The sequence below is a fragment of the Brienomyrus brachyistius genome, chromosome 14 (assembly GCF_023856365.1).
Source record: "Brienomyrus brachyistius isolate T26 chromosome 14, BBRACH_0.4, whole genome shotgun sequence".
NCBI classification, from domain to species: Eukaryota; Metazoa; Chordata; class Actinopteri; order Osteoglossiformes; family Mormyridae; genus Brienomyrus; species Brienomyrus brachyistius.
This window is the reverse complement of record NC_064546.1, coordinates 10,247,899-10,272,763: the sequence shown is the minus strand read 5'-3', so window position 1 is coordinate 10,272,763 and position 24,865 is coordinate 10,247,899. Positions and strand designations below refer to the sequence as shown.

The window sequence follows — 24,865 nt, the reverse complement described above, 5'->3', positions numbered from 1 at the left end:
CTCCACCCAGTCACTGCCTGTGACATATTGTCGCAGAAGGGTGCGTTGACAGCAGCATATGTTGCTAACATATTGCAGAACTCCTAAACTCGTTAATAATGTAGCACTTCTCTTACTCAAATCGTTAACTTTAATTTTATGTTATGAACACATGATCATTATTTTCATGATTATTCGCGCACACCGTATGTCATCTAAAGGCAAATACTTACAAAATTTATGTTTTAATTTAAACAATTTATCTGTAAACTAGTGTATGTTAGTTTACAAAAAAACTACTTATTGCAAGATATTGATGTTTAACATAAGTGGCATATTCAGTTACCACGTGATGCATTTGTTAAACTACATTATAAAAAGTGAGATATTAAAATTCAACAGATAGAAAAATACAAATAATATATTGGCAACTGTATTTGATAGTATCACCGACCACTGTAATAATAATTTCGTGGTAGTATATTCCTTTTTAATTCAGAGCAAATAAAAGCAAAAGCACTGAGGAGTGTACGCCTAAGTACGTGGGTAACTTATTACAAGTTTCTTGGCAAGCGCCCCGTACCTTTCCGCGTTTCATTGCTCCGTCCAAGAAGGTGGTGTTGCTGCAACTTAGGTTACAACCAAGCGGTCAAAACTCACTGAATTAAGCCTAAAAGCTGGAGAGTCTGTCAAATGAAGAAACATTAAGGGGGAAAAGTCTACTCTCTTGTAATCGAGATGGGCACATCTGCTTTTTATTGAATGTTAAGCCAGTCTGACGGTTCTACCTTGTTATTGCCAATTGAGAAAGAAATGCATGCTTGAGGAATCGATAAAACGATCTTTACAGCAAGGTTTAAATACGACAAATAAATGCAACTACAATGGCAATTAAGGTAGGAGAAACCTATTTAATAATAATTGCACGTTCTCTTATATATTTATTCATTTTAGTGCCTACGATGGTGTTTAACTAAGATCACTGACTTTACTAAACTTTCTTTAGTTTCACGTTTTGCTGGGTGCCCACTGGATTAAGCCTTACTTAGTTGTACTTTGAGTTAATAGTTTTTGTTATCGTTATTTATTCTCTAAGCCCTCGCATTGAAACGAATGTATTTGTTTTACATAAAATGTAAATATTTGTATGTTGCATATCCTAACCATTGGCGCCGCACAGGGAACTCTGGGATATGTAGTGCATTTGTGCATTACCGTAGTTTCAGAGCATTATTAGGATTACACGTAAGAATTGTAATATTGAATAACACTTGCGACCCTGACAAGAGTGAACGTTTAAATGGATAGATGCTGAACAATGACCGTAAACTGCCATTAATTACATAATTATCATTCAAAAGCGCACTGTGTGCATATAAAGACCATACAAAGCAGACCTTTTGATGTATAGAATCTGAATATTATTTTTAATATTCGTTGTTCTTTATCGAAGTCTGTGTTTTTATTTTAGCATAAGGGCGTTTGTCACACTTATTCAGCGTTTTCCCCACCCCTAATTACGTTGAGTGAAAAGATTAACACCCTCGCCTGGCACTTTGGAAAGGATCAGAGATGCTATTTGGATACCGCATGTAAAGGAATGGTGCAGGATGATCGATTTCGTGAAAGGGGAACACTGGTCACGCAGTCTAAGAAAAGGTTATAGACAATTGACCTTTTCCCACCCCTTTGGTCCTGCACCTTTCGGCACAGCTCTAAAAATTGACTTTTACAACTGGCCAGGATTAAATTAAATGGAAGCCCTTGGTGCAGCTGATTTGAAACTGAAAACCAAATGCCATGTTTATGAATGTGAGCCAGGCTCCGTTGAAAACGTTCATTTTAGGGCCACTCTCTAGTGTAACCATCCATGGGTGCAAGAGGAAATTAATAAATCGGACATCGCTCATGGCAGGGCCTTGACTGGGAGACAGGGACCGCTTTCAGCTTACGGTGATTGCTTGAAATGTGCATATGTGCGAATGCGCCAGACTGCTAAGATATATTTCAGTAAATTAACGCTAGACAAATTTATTGTTATTCATTCTCATTGGAACGGTGGGTGGTAGGGCTGGACAATTAATTTAATGAATTGAGTTTTAATTTAAATTACGATTTTGGCTTCCAACGCTAACTAAAACAAAATAATCGCAATAAAACTATTATTCTGCCACATTAGGTTTCGCCATAATGCTCCGTTTTGTCTTGTGTTGTTGAATTATATTTTGAGTTCAAGGAAATCTACTGTTAAAAATCCAATATTTAAAAATCTAAGTTCAATAAATGCATGGTATTTCCAAAGTCAGTGAGTAATCATGTTAAATAAATGTGATTACCAAATTGACCAAAATAATTCTGATTATGATTTTTGCCATAATCAGGCAGCCCTAATGGGAAGCACACTGAATTTAAATCCCACCTTTGCTCTGTCTGTCTGTATGGGTGTGTGTGTGTCTATATGTGTGCCTTTTGTGTGTGTGTATGTGCGTGCATGTGTGCCTTGTGATGGACTGGCATCCCATCCAGGGTGTACCCCAGCCGTGTGCCTTGTGATGGACTAGCATCCTGTCCAGTGTGTACCCTGGTCTTGTGCCCTGTGATGGACTGGCATCCCGTCCAGGGTGTACCCCTGTCCTTGTGCCCTGTGAAGGACTGGCATCCCGTCCAGGGTGTACCCCAGCCGTGTGCCCTGTGAAGGACTGGCATCCTGTCCAGTGTGTACCCTGGTCTTGTGCCCTGTGATGGACTGGCATCCCGTCCAGTGTGTACCCTGGTCTTGTGCCCTGTGATGGACTGGCATCCCGTCCAGGGTGTACCCCAGCCGTGTGCCCTGTGCTGCCTATGATAGGGCTCTGATGAGACTAAGTGGATAGAAGACAGATGAATAGATATTTCTCTTTGAATAGATACAATAAAATACTGTTTGTGCTTAAGTATATATAAGACTGGACAGGTGGAAATATCAGGAAATAAAGTCATGGACTAAGACCTAATTTCAAATTGTCATTGGTGAACAGAAGTGGACATTTCAGGTCCAGAAAGTAAAAATCCAAACCAGGATTTTGTTTCAACCAACCAGTTGAGTATAAAGAGTCATAGTCACAGAGTACTCCACTGGTTGGTTGAAACAAAATCCTGGTTTGGATTTTTACTTTCTGGGCCTGAAATCTCCACTTCTGTTCACCAATGACAATTTGAAATTAGGTCTTAGTCCATGACTTTGTTTTGCAGAGCAGTAATGGACCTGGCCAATAGACAGCCTTGGCATAACCAAACTGTCCCCAAGGGATGTGGCTTCAAGTGCTGTAGGGAGAACGAAATTCCCAGCCGTTATGCAGCCTATTCTTTATGAATACACATCCTGCTCAGTAACCGTAACTGTTGCAATAATCATAATAATCATCAATCCATCCGTCTTCCAATTACTAATACTCATTAGTCTTGGGAAAGAGGGTCACAAGGCTGAGGTTCACCCTGCACGTGAGGTCAGTGCATCACAGAGAATAAATATGCAAATTATTATGGCAAATGATGGCGATTTAGATAAGCCAGCTAGCATAACTGCATGTCTCTCTGGACTGCAGTGTCTGGAATATTCCTGTGCGATGCCGAGTAGCAGTGGTATTAGTATTATTAATTGGAAATCTGATTGGAAAGTCTGTCAGTGACTATTTTTTCTTTGTCATTTGTAGTTTCGTTGACTCTGGTTGATTATTCTTACTGTAAGGGGAGGAAACTCTGCTTGATTAAGGGCGTAACCGTGTCACAGGCAGCAGTGGTGATCCAGTCCAACTTGTTCAGCTTGTTCTTGGATCCTCATTTGCCAGTTTGCCATTAGGGATGATGCAATGCACTTCACTCCTATTTTATTCCAGGCTGTCTGTGTCATCGATCTTATTGTGTGGATAGTAAGGACAATGAGCTAAGTTGCTTTCGATGAAAGTACAATTATATATATTTATAAATGTTTATAAAAGTAGCATCATATATGTGTTTATAAATGTATATACATGTAGTTTATATATATATATATATATATATATATATATATATATATATATATATATATTCCACATGGCTTTTTTTGACATCTGTTTTATTTTGAATGCTCATTATTTTACTTTTCACACAGAAACCAAAAACTACCATGGTCAAAATTATTAGCCCTTCGGATATTAATAGTCAGTTGTGTATCCTTTTTGCCTGCAGTCGCTTGTTGTAATTTTCAACAAGTCTCTGACAGGTCAGAGGAATCCCAGCCCATTCTTCTCAAGCTCTTCCAGATTTGATGGCCTTCTGGCATGGACCTTCTTCTTTAGTTCACCCCACAGAGTTTCTGTTGGATTTAAGTCAGAGCTTTGTGCAGGCCACTCCATTACGTTCACTTTGGTCTTCTGGAGATAGTTCTTCACCCGCAGAGACGTATGTTTGGGATCGTTGTCGTGTTGGAAGACGAAGCAACGACCCAGACCCATTCTTTTAAGATCTCCACATATATTTCTTTCTTCATAATTCCTTCCACCTTGACAGGATTTCCAGTTCCTGATGCACTGAAGCATCCCCACAGCGTAATGCTCCCACCGCCGTGTTTCACTATGGGGACGGTGTTCTTTGGGTTGTACGCCTCTCCCTTCCTCCTCCAAACATACGCAGTGTCTCTATGGCCAAAGAGCTATAGTTTAGTCTCATCTGACCATAGGACATGCCTCCAGTATGCATCATCTTTCTCCATGTTGTCCTGAGAATACTTTAGTCTGGCTTGAAGGTGTCTCTTCTGCAAAAGTGGAGTCCTCCTTGGTCTGCAACCTCGAAGTCCATTCCTATGCAGAGCTCTAGTGATTGTCTTCTTTGAGACCACAATTCCCGACTTGGCCAAGTCATTCTTTAATGTTTTCGCAGTTGTTCTAGGGTCTTTAGACGCATCTCTCACTAGTTTCCTTTCCAGGATCTTTGAAATCTTTTGCTTCCTACCTCTGTCAGGCTTGTTCTGTACTGTGTGGCTCTCTTTGAATTTCTGGAATGTACTTCTCCCTCCAGTTCCTGACACTTGGAAACGCTGTGACAACTTTGTATTCCTTCTCCTACTTTGTGTGCATCAACAATTGTTTTCCAAGCTGATTTCTTTTGTTTTGGGATAGTGCTTCCTCAGACTACAGCTGAATGACCCTTACTGAGGATTTCACACTCAGTTTTATACCTTCAGTTTTAACTTAATTGTTAAGTTAAATCACCTGTGAAGTTAAAGCACATCGTTATACATAAGTGACTTGTGCAATGGCTCAATAAATTGTCATTTCTTAAAGGGGGGCTAATAATATTGTCCCTGGTCATTTTTGTTTTTCTGAAATAATTCTGCTATTGTGTGCAAATATAAAAATGTATTCCTTCTAAAGAAAACTAATATGTTCAGAAATGCTATGTTGAAAATTCCTCGCTCTGTTAAAAATGCACTTTGGAAAATCTTGAAGAAACTTCAAATTTCATGGGGGGGGGGGCTAATAATTTTGTCCTCAACTGTGTGTTTGTGTGTGTGTGTATGTATGTATGTATATATACTGTATATATACACACACACACATATGGGTCAGTTCATGCCAAACCATTTAGGGGCTCCATGGGCATCATTCCTGATTTTGATGAAAACTTGGTATTTTGATACTTATAGAGAACACTGAAAATTCCCCAAGTTTTATTGAAAAATTCTGATGCCGTCCAAAGTTATGGCCCTTTCAAATTTGGGTGCCACGCCCCTTTTTTGCACTCGCGAATCGCGCATATAATTTGTAAGGGTTTTCAGGAGACCATATCTTCATTTCTAAGCATGCTAGAGAGCTGAAATTGCTCTCCTGGTTTACTTTTCCCTGCTCTTTCAGAATTTAAAATTAAGGGGAACTCGGGGGAAGGACGTCAAAGCTATGGACCTGCAAAAATCAGTTTTTGGTTCACTTCTTTTGGATTTTGACCCCAAGCTGTGGCGTCACCACCACACCTACATCCAATATTCTTTTATATTTTTGTTATTTGAGGAAGATACTGTAAGCAGATGCAAATTCATTCTAAATAACCATTTATTCTTTGATATATTGCCATCTGAAAATGGTCACAGGTGAGAAACCCCCCACAGGACCCCCTACTTCGGGGGCGTGGTCGACTGTGTAGATAGTTAGTGATGGGAATGAAATTTATACAGTCTGTAATTTCACTGGTATATTTATTTAAACAGCAAGAGATATATTATTAACAAAACAAGCAAGAAAAAAAATCATTATGTAACAGTTACAAACCAATTTGTCATTTATCTAGGGTATTTGATCTCTTAGAATACGTGCTTTACTGCTTGGTGGAATAACCATTGTTTGCAAGCACGGCTGTCTGACGTTTCTTGCAGTCGGTCACCAGGATTGCATACAGATCATCAGGAATTTTCATCCACTCTTTGCAGATCTCCTTCAAATCTTTAAAGTTTTTAGGATGTCATTTGGATAGATGAAGCTTGAGTTCCCTCCATAGGTTTTCTATGGGATTAAAGTCCGGATACTGGCTAGGGCCCCCCATGACCTTAATGTTGTTCTTAATTCAGCAGAGGGTCAAATAAATATTTCCCTCACTGCTCATTGCTACTTGTGTGTGTGTGTGTGTGTGTGTGTGTGTGTGTGATGTTGGTCATGTGATTAAATTCAAGCATTTCTAAACTGATGACATCTCTGGAACCTTCCACACACACACACACACACATATATAGTGTGTATATAGATCAGTCTTTCCAATGAAATAAATTTTCCAATTTATTAGAGTTGTTGAAATTTAAGTTGCTATTGTGAATTTACTGAAAAACAGTCATTTATATTTAGAATCAAATAGTATTTTTCAAAGTACATGTCTGAATTAAAATGATTTTATTATTATTACGAACAGTGAATTGACCTCATTAAAATGTGACATGGGTCTCATGCTACTGTAGGTTGATTAATCCTCAATGCCCTTTGTTGTGTATTGTGTCAGTGCTTCTTTTGGCGTTACCTGAGTTTGTTTGTCAGGCTCCACGCTGATGCATGATCACTGTTATCTTGTCCTTTTTCTCATCTGTGGGAAGGCTCTGGTTTTGTACGACTTTACTGCGGAACCCGGGAACAATGAGCTGACGATAAAAGAGGGTGAAACAGTCACCATTACCAACCAGGTGAGAGGTTACAGAGTCGTGTCACACGGGCATGATGCAATTGGCTGCTGTATATGGGCATGATGCGATTGGCTGTTGTATATGGGGTCGGGAGGGATGTGACTCAGTAGGTTAGGAGGCTACCTGTTACTGGGAGGTTACCGATTCAAATCCCAGTGTTAGCAGATCGATGCCTTTACTGGGACCCGCAAGACCTTTAAATTAATTGCTTTGGGATCTGTCTGACACTGCTGTCTTGATGTACATCTCTTTGGGTAAAAACGTTTTCTAAGTAAATCAAATGTACTTATTTAAAACCTGGGACATTGGTTGTGCCTAAAAATCATCACACTAGGGGCCAAGGTGTGGCACAGAGGGCTAAGCGTCCACGCCGGTGATCAGAAGGCGGCTGGTCCAGCCCGACCTTGGCATGTCTCCAGTTCCTTGAGCAAGGCTGTTAGACCCCAGGTCCCTGGGCGCTGCAACCGGTGGCTGCCCTTTGTGGCCAACTTGCTCTGACCAATGCAAGCAAAATAGGGGAGGCAACAAGAAAATTTCCCAACAGGGATCATAAAGTATCAATAATAATAATAATAATAATAATAATAATAATAATAAATAATAACTGCTATTATTATTTTATTATTATTATTACTATTATTATTATTATTATTATGTGTACCTACAATAATAGTACGACATACAAAACAGCTGATGTTGATGAATGAAATCCCATTAGGGGAATGAATGTTACATCCTTGACCATGATATTAAAGTAAATGCTTTTATATGAAATAATAAGCGTTTTGTTGCACTTTTTTATGTGCATTTAAAAATGTTTGACTAAATGAAAACTTTTACAAGGACGTCTTACACGGGTTCCCTTTCAGAATATAGGTGGGGGGTGGATTGAAGTCCGGAATTCTCAAGGGGAAACTGGACTGGTTCCAGAGGAATATATTGAGGTAAGAAAATCAAATGTAGACTCCTCTTGTGTATTTCCTGTAATCCGTCGTAGTGCGGTCTCTGTCACTGATCACAGTTTAATATGGTAGCACGATGACGTCATGCTTTCTTTATACAGAATGCATTATACAAAGAATGTACTGCCAGGGCGCTGTTTACACCTGCAGGGTAGCTGCACTTTCAGATTCACATGCTGTTCCCTTGCTTTTGTTTGGGTTTCCTCTGAGTGTTTCTGGGTTCCTGCTTACAGTCCAAAAATACCCAGTTCCCGATTTCCTATGAGCATGTGACCTTGTTTCTCTGTGAGCTCCCCTGCAATGGACAGGTGTCCTGTCCGGCATGCACACCGCCCTACATTCTGCGATCACCAGCCTGAGCCCTACACCCACTGGACAGTGATTGGATGAGCACTTGTTTACAATTAAGACACATTTACTAAAATGACATACATGTAAAAAATCTGCTTCAGAACATCTTTACCTTTCTTTAAATGATACATTTAATTTCTTAAGTAATATAAAGATATAAATCTAATATATAGATAAAAAAACTATTCAAAAGAATAACAAGCGTCTTTTAAGAGTTTTGTCCAGTGCTTATGTATTAGTACCGTCTAATTCAAAGCAGTTTCACTTTCATATTGCTGTGCTGCTGATTTTATGCATCCCCAGCATCTATGTAAACAGTCAGCCCCTGTTGGCACTGACAGCTGTAACCCTGATCTCCATGCTGTTCTGTTCCACCCTGTTCACTGCAAACACAACAGTATAAACAGTAACAGTGTTTCCCAGCCCCGGTCCTCGGGCACCGGCAGACAGTCCACGTTTTTGCTCCCTCCCAGCTCCCAGTAGAAGGTGAAGAAGTGGACTGTCTGTGGATCCCCGAGGACCAGGCTGGGAAACAACCGGCGTATAAACATGCCATGAATGAATCCTATTATGCACGTTTTAGCCACACTGGGATATTGGCTTTGTGGACCTGTAAACCATCCGGCGGGGGGGCGGGGGGGGGGCGGGGGGGGGCGGGGGGAGTCCGAAGGAAAGTGTCATAGTGAGATGAAAGCGGAGCTCACAGCTACAGGAAGTAAATTTTCCTGACACTTCCTGGTGATATGGAAAGTATTCAACAAGATAGTATACTATGGAGTCCTTGGTCTTGTCCTGGACTGTTACAGAATTTTCTGACCTTCTGAATTTGGCCAAAGGTCTCTGATTACTGAACAGTCATAGCTGAACCTAGTCAAAATCATTTTATTAATTTGTTAGCTGATGGTGAAATGAAAGCGTAATAAACTTTTAATTTGTATAATTATATATCAGTTTAAATAGTAACATCAGTAATATTTTGAATGCCTCATGCCATAGTGAGAATAATAAATTCAGTGCTTTTGATTAGATTCATGAAAGAACTATGTGTATGTTACTTCATTAAAAGCCAAAAGAAGCTCTGTCAAAACAAGCACCACAAAACAAATCATTTGTACTTCCTCTTCACCATTTCCTTCACAGATATCTGTCATAGAAACATTGCCTTCCAAATCTGTGCATGTATTTGTTATGTCGTAGCCAGTTCACATTCAAACCTGATTTATCATCAAAAATCATTGGCATGAAAGATGCAGTTTTCATTTTATTAATGGAGTATTTATCAAGGCTTTCAATTGTCTGTAAAAGCCAGTTACAATGTTACCCTTAATATTCTATTTAAATGTAACAGTGTTACCAGTAATTCACTTCATTAATGATTAACAAGGAAAGAATTTGGAATACAAACAGTACAGTATTTGTGTTCAAACATTATGTTTTGCTCTCTCACTCACTTATACTCTCTCTCTCTCTCTCTCTCTCTCTTCCCCCCCCCCACCCCAGGTCAAGAATGCAGCTCCAGGGAGTGGCAGATTCGCCCCCTCCGCTCAGTCGGTCTTCGATCCATTCGCATGTACAGCGACTAGCGGCACCAGCAGTAATCAGGTACTGCATCTGGACACTAGACCTTTTGCACATGACAGAAGGTTGGCACAGTTACCTGAGATCATGATGTTCCATACAGTAATTTGCATCAGAACTACTCACACAAAGAGTATTAGCACATTAAGGTGGTTACATAAAAATCCTGATATATTTATATGCAGTAATGAGGATAAAATTGATTTAGATTCTGTTAACATGACTGTTCTTAAGTGTAGGCAGAGCTGAGCAGTGTTGCCTCTACACGCCTTTTCGATAAACACAAGACAGATCATCCAGTAGTTTCACTGTGAAATGTCAAGTTATGCAACGAAGGTCGATGCCTATGAATTACGCCACCCATTTAAACAAAGAAAAAGCCAAGACTAGCCAAAAGCACATTTCCCATTCACAGAAATAAGATAAAAACGCATTTTGTATGGTCTAGCGGTATCAACAGCAGATGAACACATCTTTATTTGTTTTCTTTTGCTTAATGAGCATCCACACATCATGAGCATCTCATTCAGTTTTGTTATTCTTTGACAGCCTATTTCCTGAAAATCGCTGCAAGCGATATATCGTTAATGCTATACACACGTAAACATATGTAGTTGTTTGAGCATGACAGTGTCATATGACTGGAGTCTCTTATCTATGTTTTCTTTCAATGGTATGCAAATACTTGAGGTGCCGTGGCACTGCCGGTATGACATCATCATTTGTGTATGTGTTTACAGCATGTACCAGTATATCATATACAACTGAACTGATTGTAGACTGCATGCATATCCATTCCAGAGTAGCTTTTAGGTTGTGCTGGGGAAATTATATATTGTGGAGGGCTTGAATATGTCTGCAGTAGCCCTTATATTTGCGATTATTCGTGGAACTTGAACATAAGACTTGTTTTTTTTATTATTATTAGTATTATTTTATGTTAATGGTCATGCAGGCCAGTAAAAATAGCTCCCTGGGTGATTTGCCTGAACTGCATATTCTGGACTGTGGGAGGAACAAGAGGTATCCAGAGGAAATTATCACAAGCGCGGGGAGAGCATGCAAACGGCGTACACAGAATATATATAGAACGCATTTTTTACTTGCCTAAACGCTAGCACAAAGCATAAAGCTGTCAGAATGAGGGTAATGGCAGTTAATGTACTTTTGTTTTGGGAGATTATAGTACCATACTAGTGTCTTCCAACAAATGTTAGTGATTAAGACCCATGCATTTAGGCTAAATCTCCGGTCAGAAGCACACCTTTCTGTTTTTTCCGTGCCCACTGAACCAGACACATGTCCCGCGCCTGCCCTTCAGTCAGAACATGACGTGTGTGACCCAATCAGTCCACACCACGTTCCTGTTTGTATTGTATCTGCCCTCTGACGCATTTTTCCATCCCCATAGTACCACACTCAAGGCAACATGACATCTGTAAGCACCCCCCCCCCCCCCATTCATTATTGCTCAGGATTAAGGGACATCGCTGAGAATGAATGGGCGTGCACCACTATGGATGTACACACAGGAAATTATCTTTTTAGACCATCGTGCGCTTGAGTAGGTGATTATTCTTTATAAAAAAAAGTTTATTTTTTTAAAAAAGCTGTCAAATCCATTCAGTTCAAATGAATATTGATTTCAGACGATCATAAATGTTTAAAAACGCGACTATCAATCATAGATACCTGTATTTCATTGCAGTTTAGTCCAGGTTTTCCTGCCAGATTAGCATGCATTTTCATAGTTGTCCCTGTTTGACCATCATTTGTTTTACATAAAGTACATGACCTTGAAAGATGTTTAAAAACCTCATTGCTTCATTCTTGTATGCAAACCCAATACCAAACAGTTTCCTCAAAGCACTGGCGTAATTACGGAGCTTTTTGTGTGAAGAATGTCAATTTCTTCGTCTGTCAGCCTTGTGGGGCTTTTCTAGATCTTATATTCTTTTGAAAGAACATGAAAATGAAATCTACAGTGTATATCAGATGAATGCATAAGGCGTGTTCATCTATCCAATTTCAGCTATTCTTTGTTCAGTCAGTCAGGTGACACTGCCTATCCTGGGAGGCAGGTTTCACGATACCACCTGGATAGGATGCTAGTTCATCACAGGCTGCCCACAAACAATTAACTTGAAGGAAAATCAAGACTAAAGGCACACAGAACATAAAGGATCCACAGAGGGGAAGATCAGGATCCAGACCAGTAACTGACACCCCAGATTAGGGTTCTCCAATTCTGGTTCTGGAGGGCCAGTCCGCAACACAGACTGCAGATTTCCCTACTAAACCTGGCAATTGGCTGGTGGGCTGGTGTGTCATATGCATTTACGCTATTACAACAATCGATTGCCATACGTATCGCTTTTAAAGGCGAATGCGTACCGGTTATGTCGATCCCTGCACATAAAGATTTCCTGTGGCTTTATGGTAAAATGTAATATTGTACGTTAGCCTCATTTTGAATATAAGCCTAGCCTCCCGATGATGCTTTGCTGTGTTGTTTGTATTCCGCAGAATGTACGATGGCTTGTGTGCTGTGGTTGCTCGCCTATGCTTTTGTTGCATCAAGGCCAGATCTGTTGTTGGGACTTACCATTAAGAATGTGTCATACAAGCAAACGAACCCTGGGAGAGCATTTAAGAGCTGCAGCCTATTCAGCTATACTCAGGCTGAACACAAGTAAAGACATGCACCAGGAATTTGCCTTTTGTCCTCAAAGATGGGCACGAGCATCCGGAAGACCTTGGTAGTATTTGTGCAGTTTTTCACTCAGAAAATAAAAAGATTAAGCTCATATTGATAGTTCTCCATGGCTTTTTTATGCTTTGCTCCTCAGAATAATTAATTGGATAGAGGGGATTCTTTTTTCTTATTTCTGAAATGGAAGCATCATATATATTAAGAAACCCTGAGCTTTTACTTACAAATCCGCCACGGCATTTGAAAATTCAAGTCCTTTTCGTTTTTCTGCTGGTGAAGGACAGACCTTTTGCATATTCCCCTCTAACTTCATTAATACTTTATAGTGATACAGGTGTCTGAGCTATTAAATCACTTTAATTGTATTTATTGTAGGGCTTGACTGATATATAGGTTAGCCAGTAAAATTGCTCGATATTAAGGTGAAGCCCATTTTTCAGCTTTGTTGAAGTGAGGGGTTGGGGTTGGAGGGGATGGGTTTTTGAGTAGAACAAAGAATTTAAAATTATTAATTATATTTAAAATAAAAGAGTTTATTCACTTGTTTTAAGGTTAAGTTATACAGTTTATAGATGGCTTCTTTTATTATATTATCTGGGCAGTGGTGTCCTAATAAAAGGTGTGCTTGTGATTAGAAGCTTGCTGGTTTGAATCCCTGACCAGCAAGGTCCTGCTCAGGTACCTTGAACAAGGTCCCTCCCCACACACTGCTCCCTGGGCACTAAGAAATGGCTGGTCACTGCTATGTCACATGTAGGTTAAACGCAGAGGATACATTTCATTGTTGTGTGCTTTGGTGTGTCTACAATGACAATTTACTACTTCCACTTCTTCCACTTGGGTTTCTCACTATCTGTTGCCATGGGAAATGGGTTCTGTCTTTATGAAATAATGGAAATACCGTTATAACAGTAAAACCAGCATATTCCAGGACATCCATCCATCCATCCATCCATCCATATTCCATAACGGCTTCTCTTAAGCAGGGTCACAGGGGTCCACCGCCCATCCCTGAAACTATTGCCGCAAATCAGGGAATAACCTAGGATGGGGCGCCAACCCATCACAGGGCGGGCACACACACACACACACACACACCATTCACACCTACGGACAATTTGGCAAAAACTTGTAAAACAGAATCACTTCCTATGGACAATTGGGTAACTCTGTTTCACCTTAGCATGTTCTCGGGATGTAGGGGGAATTTAGAGTACCTTAAAGAAATCCAGTCATGAAACACGGAGAACAAGCAAACTTCACTCGTGTAGGGCTAAGGCAGAGACTCGAACGCTGGTCTCCAAAGGTGTGAGGCAACCATGCTAACCACTGCGACACCCCCTCTATTTTCTTGTTCTGTTGAAATAAACAAACAAACAAATCTATAAATAATTGCAGATGAGCAATGGCAACGACCCCTGGTCTCCCCAGAACACAGTCAATGAGCAGGACTCCAGACTGAGCGGCTCAGCGGCTCGGCAATCATATGCAAGGAACAGCTGGACTGCGCTGGAACACCCACAAGCCTACCAGGGCCCAGGTAAGAAGCAGAAGAGAGTATAGTCAGTGTTTACCATTATATTTTCATTTAACTTCACTGTACTTCATACAGCCCTATCAAGATTTGAGCAGACGGCCCTTTCATTCTCGTTTTTACATTGGTCCCTTTACAGAATAGTCTACCTGGTGACACTCAGTTTTGTTTTTCAGGCACGTAAACGTTTTGATAAGATATTATTTATGAGTGAAATGCTTAAAGGTGTAAGTGATGAATTCACAATTTCTACACTGAAAGGGTTTTACATGTTTAATTAACAGTGGAACACTCTAAATTTGCTGAACTCTGCCTTTCTCATCTGCTTAATTCTGTTTCACATGTTTTTACCGGTAATGTGAACCACGTGCCTCTGATATGGAATTCTGCAGAGAGCATTAAATTGTATTTAACTGACACAGGACTAAGAAGTTTAGTCCGGCAAACAGTATATATGGGTCAGAATGTGAGATGCTTTGGGTGGAGGAAGAAAACTGTTCGTATTCTTTTGTTCATAAAACGATTGAATTTATTAAGAAACGATGTCTGTGTATTTTTGCATTTAATGTTTTAATGGACTAATTAGAGTTTGTACTGCAGCCCAGTCCGGGAAGGAGGGATTGGTCTTGAAGATTGTTTGTTGGGTTTCCTTCAGGGGCCATGGATGACGACGAGTGGGACGACGAGTGGGACGACTTCAACTCGCCAGGCCCAGGCTCTGCGGAGCCGGAGCCCGAGGTTGAGGAAACAGGTGGTTCTTACAAAGGAGAGGCACAAGGCGCCTCAAAGAAAATTAACCTGAACAAGTATGAGAAGCAGCTTACTCTTGTTACCACCATGAGTACTGTAAATTGTACTGTTAATGCTAATTGAACTAAAGCATGTGACTTTCCCCCTGACAGATTCCCTAGTTTCTCTAGGTCTGGTCCAGAAGTCTTCCTTCTTGCAAATTTACCACCGAGGGGAAAAGACAAGATATCAGTCTGTGTATGTCTGATTGCTGTATTCACTACTCTGTCAAAGAACATCGTCTTCTCTACCAGTGCTGGGAATAGCGACTGTCGCTGAATGCTGTGTCATTTCTTTCTTCCTTAGATGGGGGAAGTAGGTCCAGTCTGGTTATATCCACCTGTGCAGATGGACTGTGTTGTTGCGGACCCCAAAAAGGGTTCAAAAATGTATGGCTTGAAGAGCTATATTGAATATCAAGTTACACCTAGTGTAAGCATTTATCTAATTCTTCTAATTGTATATACAGATATTTTTCTTTGCTTGTGTTTTTCCTTGAAATGAAAAAAAAAGATTCAGTTCAGCTTATGTATACTATAATTGTTTATGTTTTTATATGAGTGAAATCACAAAACCCATTTTTTTAATCACAGACAACGAACAGACCAGTTAATCACAGATATAAGCACTTTGACTGGTTATATGAGAGGCTTCTTGAGAAGTTTGGGTCAGTCATTCCCATACCCTCCTTACCTGACAAACAGGTTACAGGTAACAGAGTTTCTGTGATTTCTAATCTGTGTCATCCTTCCCAATGGTCAGCAAAGATTTTATTCATATGTAATCTTTCATAAGTAGAGAGAAAAATATTTTTATATTTCTCAATGGAACTGTATGGCTTTGCATGTAGTATTTCAGGACATGCATTGTATTCATAATGGGAACACAAAAATTGTACTCGGAATGCGACGTGTTCCACAAAGGTTCAGTTTGGTCCTAGCTAACTACACCACATTTGTGTGTCAGGTCGATTTGAGGAGGAATTCATTAAGCTGCGCATGGAGCGGCTCCAAGGATGGATGACTCGCATGTGCAGGCACCCCATAGTATCCGACAGCGAGGTCCTTCAGCTGTTCCTCACCTATAAAGACGAGAAGGTAGGTAGAGAACATTCTCAGGGGTGATAACCTGTATTCTGGCAGGTGCTTCGGGTGATGTGGAATCGCTCTGTCTTATTACCACAGGAATGGAAATCGGGGAAGAGGAGAGCAGAGAAGGACGAGACCGTGGGCGTAATGACCTTTTCCTTGATAGAGCCAGAAGCGCCAGAATTGGCTGTTCATGAAGTGTGAGCTTGATTTTTGTCATAATAAGCTTGTCTTGACACCAGTGTTCTTTCATCATCAGCTAATAAGTAAAGTTGTAGGACAGCTTATGTAGACTGTCCTACATTGTGCTGTGGAAGCAGCCAGTCTGACTGGCCACTAGTTGTCTTGAATCACTTTAGATATGCCTATTTTTGACTGTGCGTTGATTTATTTTATTTTTTTTTTAAATTTTGCTTTGTAAAAGAGAACAGAAGTGTGAATCTTTCAGCCGCTTCACCAAAGCAATGGACGACAGGGTGAAGGAATTGCTCACTGTGGGACATGATCACTGGAAACGATGCACAGGACGTATGTATCTGCTTTGACCTTCTGTGACCTTCACGGATGATAATGACGTAGCCAGCTAGTAGAAAACTGCGGATAAAGACTTTTTAAATTTCTTCAGTGATAGTATCCGGTTCTCATAATACTATACGTAGTTCAAGATAAGTGCATCAAATGTTCAGCAAAAACACAATAATGAAGAAAACGGTATAGGATAGTTGACTACTGTAAAATGTGGACACCAATATGGAGACCCAATGACAATAACTTCACGATGGGTACATTTTTTTTTTACTTTCTGTACATTAGTCAATGAATGACATGAGATATTCAGCAGTTTATATATATATAGATATATATATATATAAGGCTTTGTGTTAATGATTCTGCCAAACTGTAGGCTAATATAAGTGTTCTAATCATGTTTAAGGTAGGCTAGACCAGGCTATGATGTCTGTTAAGCTACATATACTATATTAAAATGCATTTTCGCCTTATGGTATTTTTGCTTTTCGATAGGTTTGTCAGAACGTAACCCCATCGTAACTCAAATAGAGGCTGTATACTATTATGCAATAAATTCGTGTGTAGCCTTCAGGAATTGTCAGCAAGGCGAATCAAATAACCCTGCATGCATGTTTTGTTTTAAGCCTTGCCGAAACAGTACCAGAAGATTGGGAAAGCCTTTCAGAATCTGTCCACGGTTTTTAACAGCAGTGGATATCAAGGTACCGTAGAACATGAAAATGTACTTTAAGTTACCAAACAATCTTGAATTGGGATATTTCACTTTCCTCATATAAGCTGGACACTCATTCCTATTTTCGTGTCTTACGGTTGTAGCTAAGTGCATCTCGCCAACTCAACCTATAGTCAAACAGATAAAATTTGTTTAGAACTACGAAGTAGTAACACATAAGTTTTATGTATCTGATTTGTCAAGTATTTGGTTAGAAGTTTTTTTTATTGGATTTTCTTTTTGTTAGTGTACAAAATGTACTTTTAGTGAACTTTTAACCAAAGGATCTAGCCTTTGACCAGGATGTAGCCAAACCAAATGACAATGCTATCATTTCTAACAGCACCATATATATATATATATATATATATATATATATATATATATATATATATATATATATATAATATTATATTATATTATATTATATTAATATATATTATATCATGTAAGTGTATTCCTGGTTTAATGTCCATAAAGTTGTTTCTTATTGTTCATAATTATTTTGGCAGGAGAGGAGACACTCACAAATGCATTAACCACAACGGGAAAAATGTACGAAGAAATAGCAAACATTGTTTCTGAGCAGGTAATTCCAATGGCACATCTGTGTACTTACCCAGAGGTGGAGATTTCAGCTCCAGAGACTACAGATCCAGACCAAGATTTTGTTTCAAGCAACCAGTTGAGTATAAAGAGTCACAGTCACAAAGACCTCAAATGGTTGGTTGAAACAAAATCTTGGTCTGGATTTGTACTTCTGGACTTGAAGTCTACACCTCTGCACTAACCAGCACATTGGAATGGATCATGGAATAGTAGCCGAATGTTAAGAAATAAGTGGAAAGAAACGCAATCTCATATGTAGCTGGAATATTTTGATCATTGTCAGAAAGAAAAACTGGGCTTATCAGTGGTTTCCTGATGTTAACTCACCTTCCTTTTTCCTGAGTATTTTGGGTTTTGAGCCATTACTCCCAATAGGCCCGCAGGACACTGACCAGAAAGAGTGGTTAGAAGATAGTTTGAGCACCTTGTATAGTACTTAACAATAAGTATTAAATTTCTTGTTGGTCGTTATGTGTGCAGCATGGCCATGCTGTATTAAGGCACAGGATACAGTTTTGGGACTGAATGATCATTTGTAAATTTACATATATATACGTATCTAATCCAGGAATAAGCCAACTTCAACATGTATTTTCTGCCGTAGCCAAGAACATAGTGTATATGATTTGGTTACTGACGCACCAAATTATTTCTGTTGCTTGGTTTACTTTATTGTTAAGGATCTAACCCTGATTTGAGTGCTCTCTGTATTGCACTTTACACATCAGTTCAAGAAAAAAAAAAAAATTAACTGGCAATGTATGAGCATCAAGAACTTTTGTAGTGAAATTCCATCCATCCATCCATTCATCCATCCATCCATTATCTTCCGCTTATCCGAGGTCGGGTCACGGGGGCAGCAGTCTGAGCAGGGAAACCCTGACTTCCCTCTCCCGGCCACTTCATCCAGCTCCTCAGGGGGAATCCCGAGGCACTCCCAGGCCAGCCGAGAGACATAGTCCCTGGGTCTTCCCTAGGGCCTCCTCCCAGTGGGACATGTCCAGAACACCTCACCATGGAGGCGTCCAGGAGACATCCTAAGTAGATGCTTGAGTCACCTCATCTGGCTCCTCTCAATGCAGAGGAGCAGCAGCTCTACTATGGTCACTACCCATAGGTCATGGCCATAGGTGAGGGTAGGGACGTAGATTGACTAGTAAATCGAGAGCTTTGCCTTTTGTCTCAGCTCCTTCTTCACCATGACAGACCAATGCAGGGCCCCCATCACTGCTGATGCCGCACCAATCCGCCTGTCGATCTCCCGCTTCACACTCGACTGCGAACTGCTCCAGTGAGAGCCGAAGATCGCGGTCTAATGAGGCCAACAGAACCACATCATCTGCAAAAAGCAGATACCTAATCCTGAGGTCACCAAACCAGACACCTTCAACGCCCTGGCTGCGCCTAGAAACTCCCCACAGGACTCCCCAAGGGCCGTGGTCGAATGCCTTCTCCAAGTCCACAAAGCACATGTAGACTGGTTGGGCAAACTCCCACGCACCCTTTGGGACCCTGCTGAGAGTATAGAGCTGGTCCACTGTTCCACGGCCAGGGCAAAAACCACACTGCTCCTCCTGAATCCAAGGTTCGACTATCCGACAGAGCCTCCTTTCCAGCACCCCCAAATAGAACTAACCAGGGAGAACTTACCAATCCAACACGCACTACACCTACTCCTACAGGAGGTGAGCCCATTGGAAGGGGGACCCATCTTCTTCGGGCTGTGCCTGACCAGGCCCCATTGGTACAGGCCTGGCCACCAGGCGCTCGCCATCGAGCACCGCCCCCAGGCCTGGCTTCAGGCCTATCTGTGCTAGCAATGGAACGTTGCTGATTCGAATCCCATGAATGCCAAAAGTGATCCTACTCCATTGGGCCCTTCAGCAAGGCCCTGAACCTGCAATTGCTTCATCTTGGGTATGACGTTAATCTACATTCAGCCCAGCAAGGACACTTACAGGGAAAACTTGGAGGTTGGTGGCAGGATTGGTACTCCGGCGCTGGAAAAAAACTCAAACTGTTTCATTCAGCGTAGTGTGGTGCTGAGGTATCATCCGCTGCACAGCTGCACTCCGGTTCTCATCCCTGACATGGTTTGTTATGTGGTGGGGTGTCAACGTGCTGTGACCAGCATGTGCTCCTTTCCTTTCTCTCATTTAATATGTTTAATATTTTTTTTCTGGTAATGCATTATTACTAATATATTGTTTCATCACATCATTAATCAACAGGCATATATTTGTAAGTCCCCAAAAAGTTGACAGTCAGATCTAAGATGCTCTGCTTCTTGTAAGTCTATGAAAAATACATTTGTAATTCTTTTAAAGCCAAAGAAAGATATGCATTTCCTGGTGGAGCTTAACAGTGAATACAAGAGTCTCCTCGGCTGCTTTCCAGACACCATCAACATTCACAAGGTACAATAAACATTCTTTCATATATCTCTAAAAGTGATGGAAATGGTACTAATGCATTGAGACAGCATTTGGTGTAATGTATGGTATGATATAATCAGGGATTGACATACTGTAACTGTATGAAAGTACCCATTCACCCTTAAAAGCGATACATGCAGCAATCGACTGTTGTCTTAGCGTTAATGCGTGCATATTTTATGTCCATTTGCGCTAATATGACATGAAATTGCATGGACATGTATACATATATTTTTTTTTTCAATTCTAGTTAATATTGACTATATAATATATAAAATATATAATATAAATGTTTTTTTCCCCATCAGGCAGCCATAGAGAAAGTGAAGGATGCAGATAAATTGGTGACCACAAACAAGATTAACCCTCAGCACAAGCACACCATGGCTAAGCGCCTCAGCAACATGTCGTATTCCTTACAGGGTAAGCTCATTATTTGGCAGAATTCAAGCTAGTTATATGTTACATATAAGATTAGGTCTTATAAACTAGCTAGAATATTTAGTATTTAGTTTATATACACTTACCTAATTATTGTATTCTCCAGCCTTTAGAGAATATATATGGTTTTAGCACCGGCCCGCTGCATCCGCCGCTCCTACAGACATCAATAATTCACAAGTTGTACTGTAGGAGACACTTGGTTTTCTGAACACAGTAACTCTAAAAGTATTTTATGGATCATTTTCAAACTTTGCAGGGTCATTGTAGGGGTAAACAACTGGAAGTACTCAAATTTTGCAGCAGATTAGCCTAAAACTGAAGCAGTGCTGCATAGTGGTAGCAAAAATGGGGTGGCTTCAGACATTTAATTCCGTTCGCACATTAACTGAAAAAGTATTATCTTTTTCAGACAATTGATCTTTTCAGCATGATAATTCACAAATTATCTGGCTGATCTTTTCCAAACATTCTACATTCTCTGGGTGAATATCTGGACCTCTTCAAATTTTGAGGCAAATTGCACCAAAACGAAAGGAATAGCACTTAGTGACAGCAAAGACATGGATGAGATGATTTGAGATTTATCCTTGTGAACAGGATAAATCTTTGTCATTATTTACTTTACATTATGTGGATGAAAATCTACGCAGAAGAATGTCCACTAAATCAGATCCAAAATTGCAACTGCAATGACAGAGGGCAGCAAAATTGGAAATGCTGGCTGAATGTAGCTGAGAGCGAAAACGGAGCCTCCAGCAGCCATCTTTTACAGTATATGCATATCTTCCGTAGATCTTTTAAACACAGATATTCTTTGTACAAATGTTTGTACAGATGAGTAATTTTACAACTAGTGCCATGTTTTGTTTTTGAACGCAAGAGTAGTTTCTGCTGTGACTTCTCTGCTGATCCAGTTCTTCAGTTGATTTGGGGATCAGTGAAAATCCTGACAGTGTGCATGGTTTAGGAGTGAAAAGTACAGGAGTATTTGCAAGACTTTTCTTTCCCCGCTTGTTGTCATGGATACATGTTACAGTGAAGCTCCTCTATGCCTTCTGCAGACTGTAGTGCCAAATATAAACAATAAATATACCAACCAAGGGGTAACTTAAGATCAAGATTTTGTCAATTTCCACTTCTGGGGACCTCCATGCTAAAATTATATATAGTATAAAATATATATATTTCTTAAAATCATGTGTTATTATGTGTTTTGTAGATGAGTAATTTTACAATTGTGGGGTGCAAGATAATTTTCTGAATATATTTATATTTTTAATATTGATTGTTGATCGCTAACTTCCCCGTTCAGCGAATTTTATCTGTAGCAGTGCAGCTTTTTAAATTGTGCTGGAATCTGATGGCAACCCTACATTCTAACCACTGATCTCTGCCCCCCCCCCAGCTGAGATGAACCATTTCCATAGCAATCGTATCCATGACTACAATAAGGTCATGCAGCTGTACCTGACGGAACAGGTGAAGTTTTATGAAATGGTAAGAACTGAAGCTTATTTTCTGAATAAGCAAAAGTATTAATTATCTTTTAACAAAGATTATAATTGCACTATTGCTTAGTTATTACAGCTGTCTATGTTTTATATGTCTATAAATAATAAAAAAATAGAAATAAAACAACTTGACATTAAAATACTCAATAAGCTAACAATGAACAGGAAAATAATGAAAACTTAAAATGAGACACTAGTGATAAAACCTGTAAATAGATTTTGTTTGGTACATGAAAATAGAACCTCAGAAAACAGGTTACGTAACATTTTTTTCTTTGATCTTGCTGTTGCTGAAAAGATGAGAAGAGAAAATGAGTTTGGGGTTAAAAATGTGACCTTTTCGTAGTGCCGTGTTTTGTTTTTGAAGGGAAGAGTAGTTTCTGCTGTGACTTCCCTGCTGATCCAGTTCTTCAGTTGATTTGGGGATCAGTGCAAATCCTGACAGTGTGCATGGTTTAGGAGTGAAAAGTACAGGAGTATTGGCAGGACTTTTTTTTTTTTTCCCCTGCTTGTTGTCATGGATACACGTTACAGTGAAACTCCTCTATGCCTTCTGCAGACTGTAGTGCCAAATACGAACAATAAGTACACCAACCAATGATAAATTACTGTACCCTACAAATAATACAGAAACATGAATCTAGCACCCTGAAATGAAAACCAACTCGAGAAGAGTGGGGGTAACTCAAGATCAAGATGTTGCCAATTTCCACTTATGCGGACCTCCGTGCTAAAAATCCCATTTCGGAGTTACATTATATATACTTCCTAAAATCATGTGGGTTTACAATTTTATGTGTTTTGTAATTGTAAGTTGTTCTGACCTAGAAACCTGGCACCAAGTATGCTGTTTAATGTCATTTCCTGTGTACAGGCAGCCAGGCTGCCGTTATTGCGAAAGGTATTTCTGTTAAAATATTTCTTCCTTTCCAACAACATGTCGGGACCTGTAACAGCCAGTGTTTGTTATGCTGATTGACAGTTTCAGGTAGTTGGCTTGCAGGCGTATAAGCACTTCCTGTGCAGTTGATTCATTTTTGTTTGTTTGTCTTTTACAAGACCTCTACAGACTCACTGCTCTGTGTTTTGAACAGAATGGTCAAGTTCAAATTGAGGAACCCACACACACACACATTGTCTTAACAATATTATAATATTAATATTATACTGGGTAATGTAGATACATTTGTTGAGGTGCATCTGGTTTGAGACCTTAAACTAAAACAGGAAAAACCAGCTACCTTGGTTGCATTTGCAGGAAAAAGTAATCGCAGCACAATGGAACATTATGGGTGCCTTGGTGTGTTATGCAACTTAAAAGTGTTTAAACTTAAATTTAGTTTTTTTTATTGCTTTTATGTTTCATGTTTTATTCTTTAAGGAGCACAGTAATGGCTCATCAACAGCATTTAAAAAGGATGTGCTTGCAATTCAGAAATAAATATTCCTCTCCTGCTTTTAAACTCACTTTTAAGTATGTCTCTCTCCTGTAGATTGCTGTTAAGCTGCGAGAGGCTCTCAACCAGTTTGCCACACTCTAGAAGACATCTACTGTACACATGGACATCAAGGAAAAATCCCTATTGCGGGGAAGATGATGTAAATGTCAGAATTTTCTGTTCTCGAAATTATCCAAAAACACTTTGTAATTGTTCCGAGACCAGTTCTTCTTAAGAGGAGGTACTGAAATCACTGCAGAGGTCAAAAGTCAGCGTATGTGGAAGAAAGCCATCTACTAAACTACATCTACAACCCATCTACAGTGGGAGTTATTGTAAAGAAACATTTTTATTTAGAGTTATGTTTAAAAAAGAGAATATATTTAGAAACATTTTCACATGCTGGTCCAGGTGTATATGCTTCGAAATAACATGCTTACTGTACTTCTTACCTCAGGGGTTCTAATGATAAATGACAACGGAATTCCTCCAGGAGACACCAAGGTTTATGTGTGTTAGTTTTCCTAATCATTACTAATTATTTAAATGTAACTGATATATTTGTACTTGTATGTATTAATGGTTTATAAAGTGCTTTGCATTACTTCGGTGGCTTCGGTGCTTTTAACATGATCACTTGTGGCACTGCAGTTAAATTGTCGCCATGCTAAAGTAGTGACCTTTCTTTTATGTTAACAAATGGGACATCATACTCTATTCTGCTCTTTCGGAGATCGTGGGGGTCTGAAGTTGCCTACATTTCATGTGTCATAAAACTTCTAAAGATTTGGAAAAATGATAAATATATAGTATCTACTATGTGATGTTTCTCTGTGAAACTTTTTAAATACGAACTGTATTAACCTTTCAATTGTATAACAATCATGTCATTATGAGTTATCACTGTGTTATTAATATATAAGAAAATAAAGTAATACCATTACAATTCTCAAACTGTATTTGATTTTAATAGATACTGTTTTGCATCACAGAAATGTTTCCCCCAAACC

General features: G+C 39.6%; 1 protein-coding gene across 2 annotated transcripts; it reads left to right on the top strand.

Moving 5' to 3' along the window:
- Positions 1-570: 570 nt before the first annotated feature.
- LOC125707099 (sorting nexin-9-like) lies at positions 571-24,809 on the top strand. 2 transcript variants are annotated; one of them, XM_048973997.1, is made up of 18 exons: positions 571-875; positions 7,073-7,159; positions 8,029-8,103; positions 9,973-10,074; positions 14,195-14,303; positions 14,953-15,103; positions 15,200-15,284; positions 15,393-15,518; positions 15,680-15,797; positions 16,053-16,183; positions 16,271-16,374; positions 16,599-16,702; positions 17,329-17,406; positions 17,930-18,006; positions 20,354-20,443; positions 20,770-20,884; positions 22,311-22,402; positions 23,910-24,809. In XM_048973997.1, exons 1-18 carry the CDS (start codon positions 864-866, stop codon positions 23,955-23,957), a joined length of 1,704 nt encoding a protein of 567 aa, XP_048829954.1. In that variant the 5' UTR covers positions 571-863; the 3' UTR covers positions 23,958-24,809. The 2 variants fall into 2 exon arrangements, with proteins under 2 accessions (XP_048829954.1, XP_048829953.1); XM_048973996.1 differs by having other exon boundaries at positions 572-875; positions 14,162-14,303.
- The last annotated feature ends 56 nt before the right edge of the window (positions 24,810-24,865 follow it).

Coding starts and splice junctions, on each gene's coding strand:
- LOC125707099 (XM_048973996.1), top strand. Junction 15,104..15,199: donor AAGAAAATTAACCTGAACAA/GTATGAGAAGCA, acceptor TCCCCCTGACAG/ATTCCCTAGTTTCTCTAGGT. Junction 22,403..23,909: donor AGGTGAAGTTTTATGAAATG/GTAAGAACTGAA, acceptor TCTCTCCTGTAG/ATTGCTGTTAAGCTGCGAGA.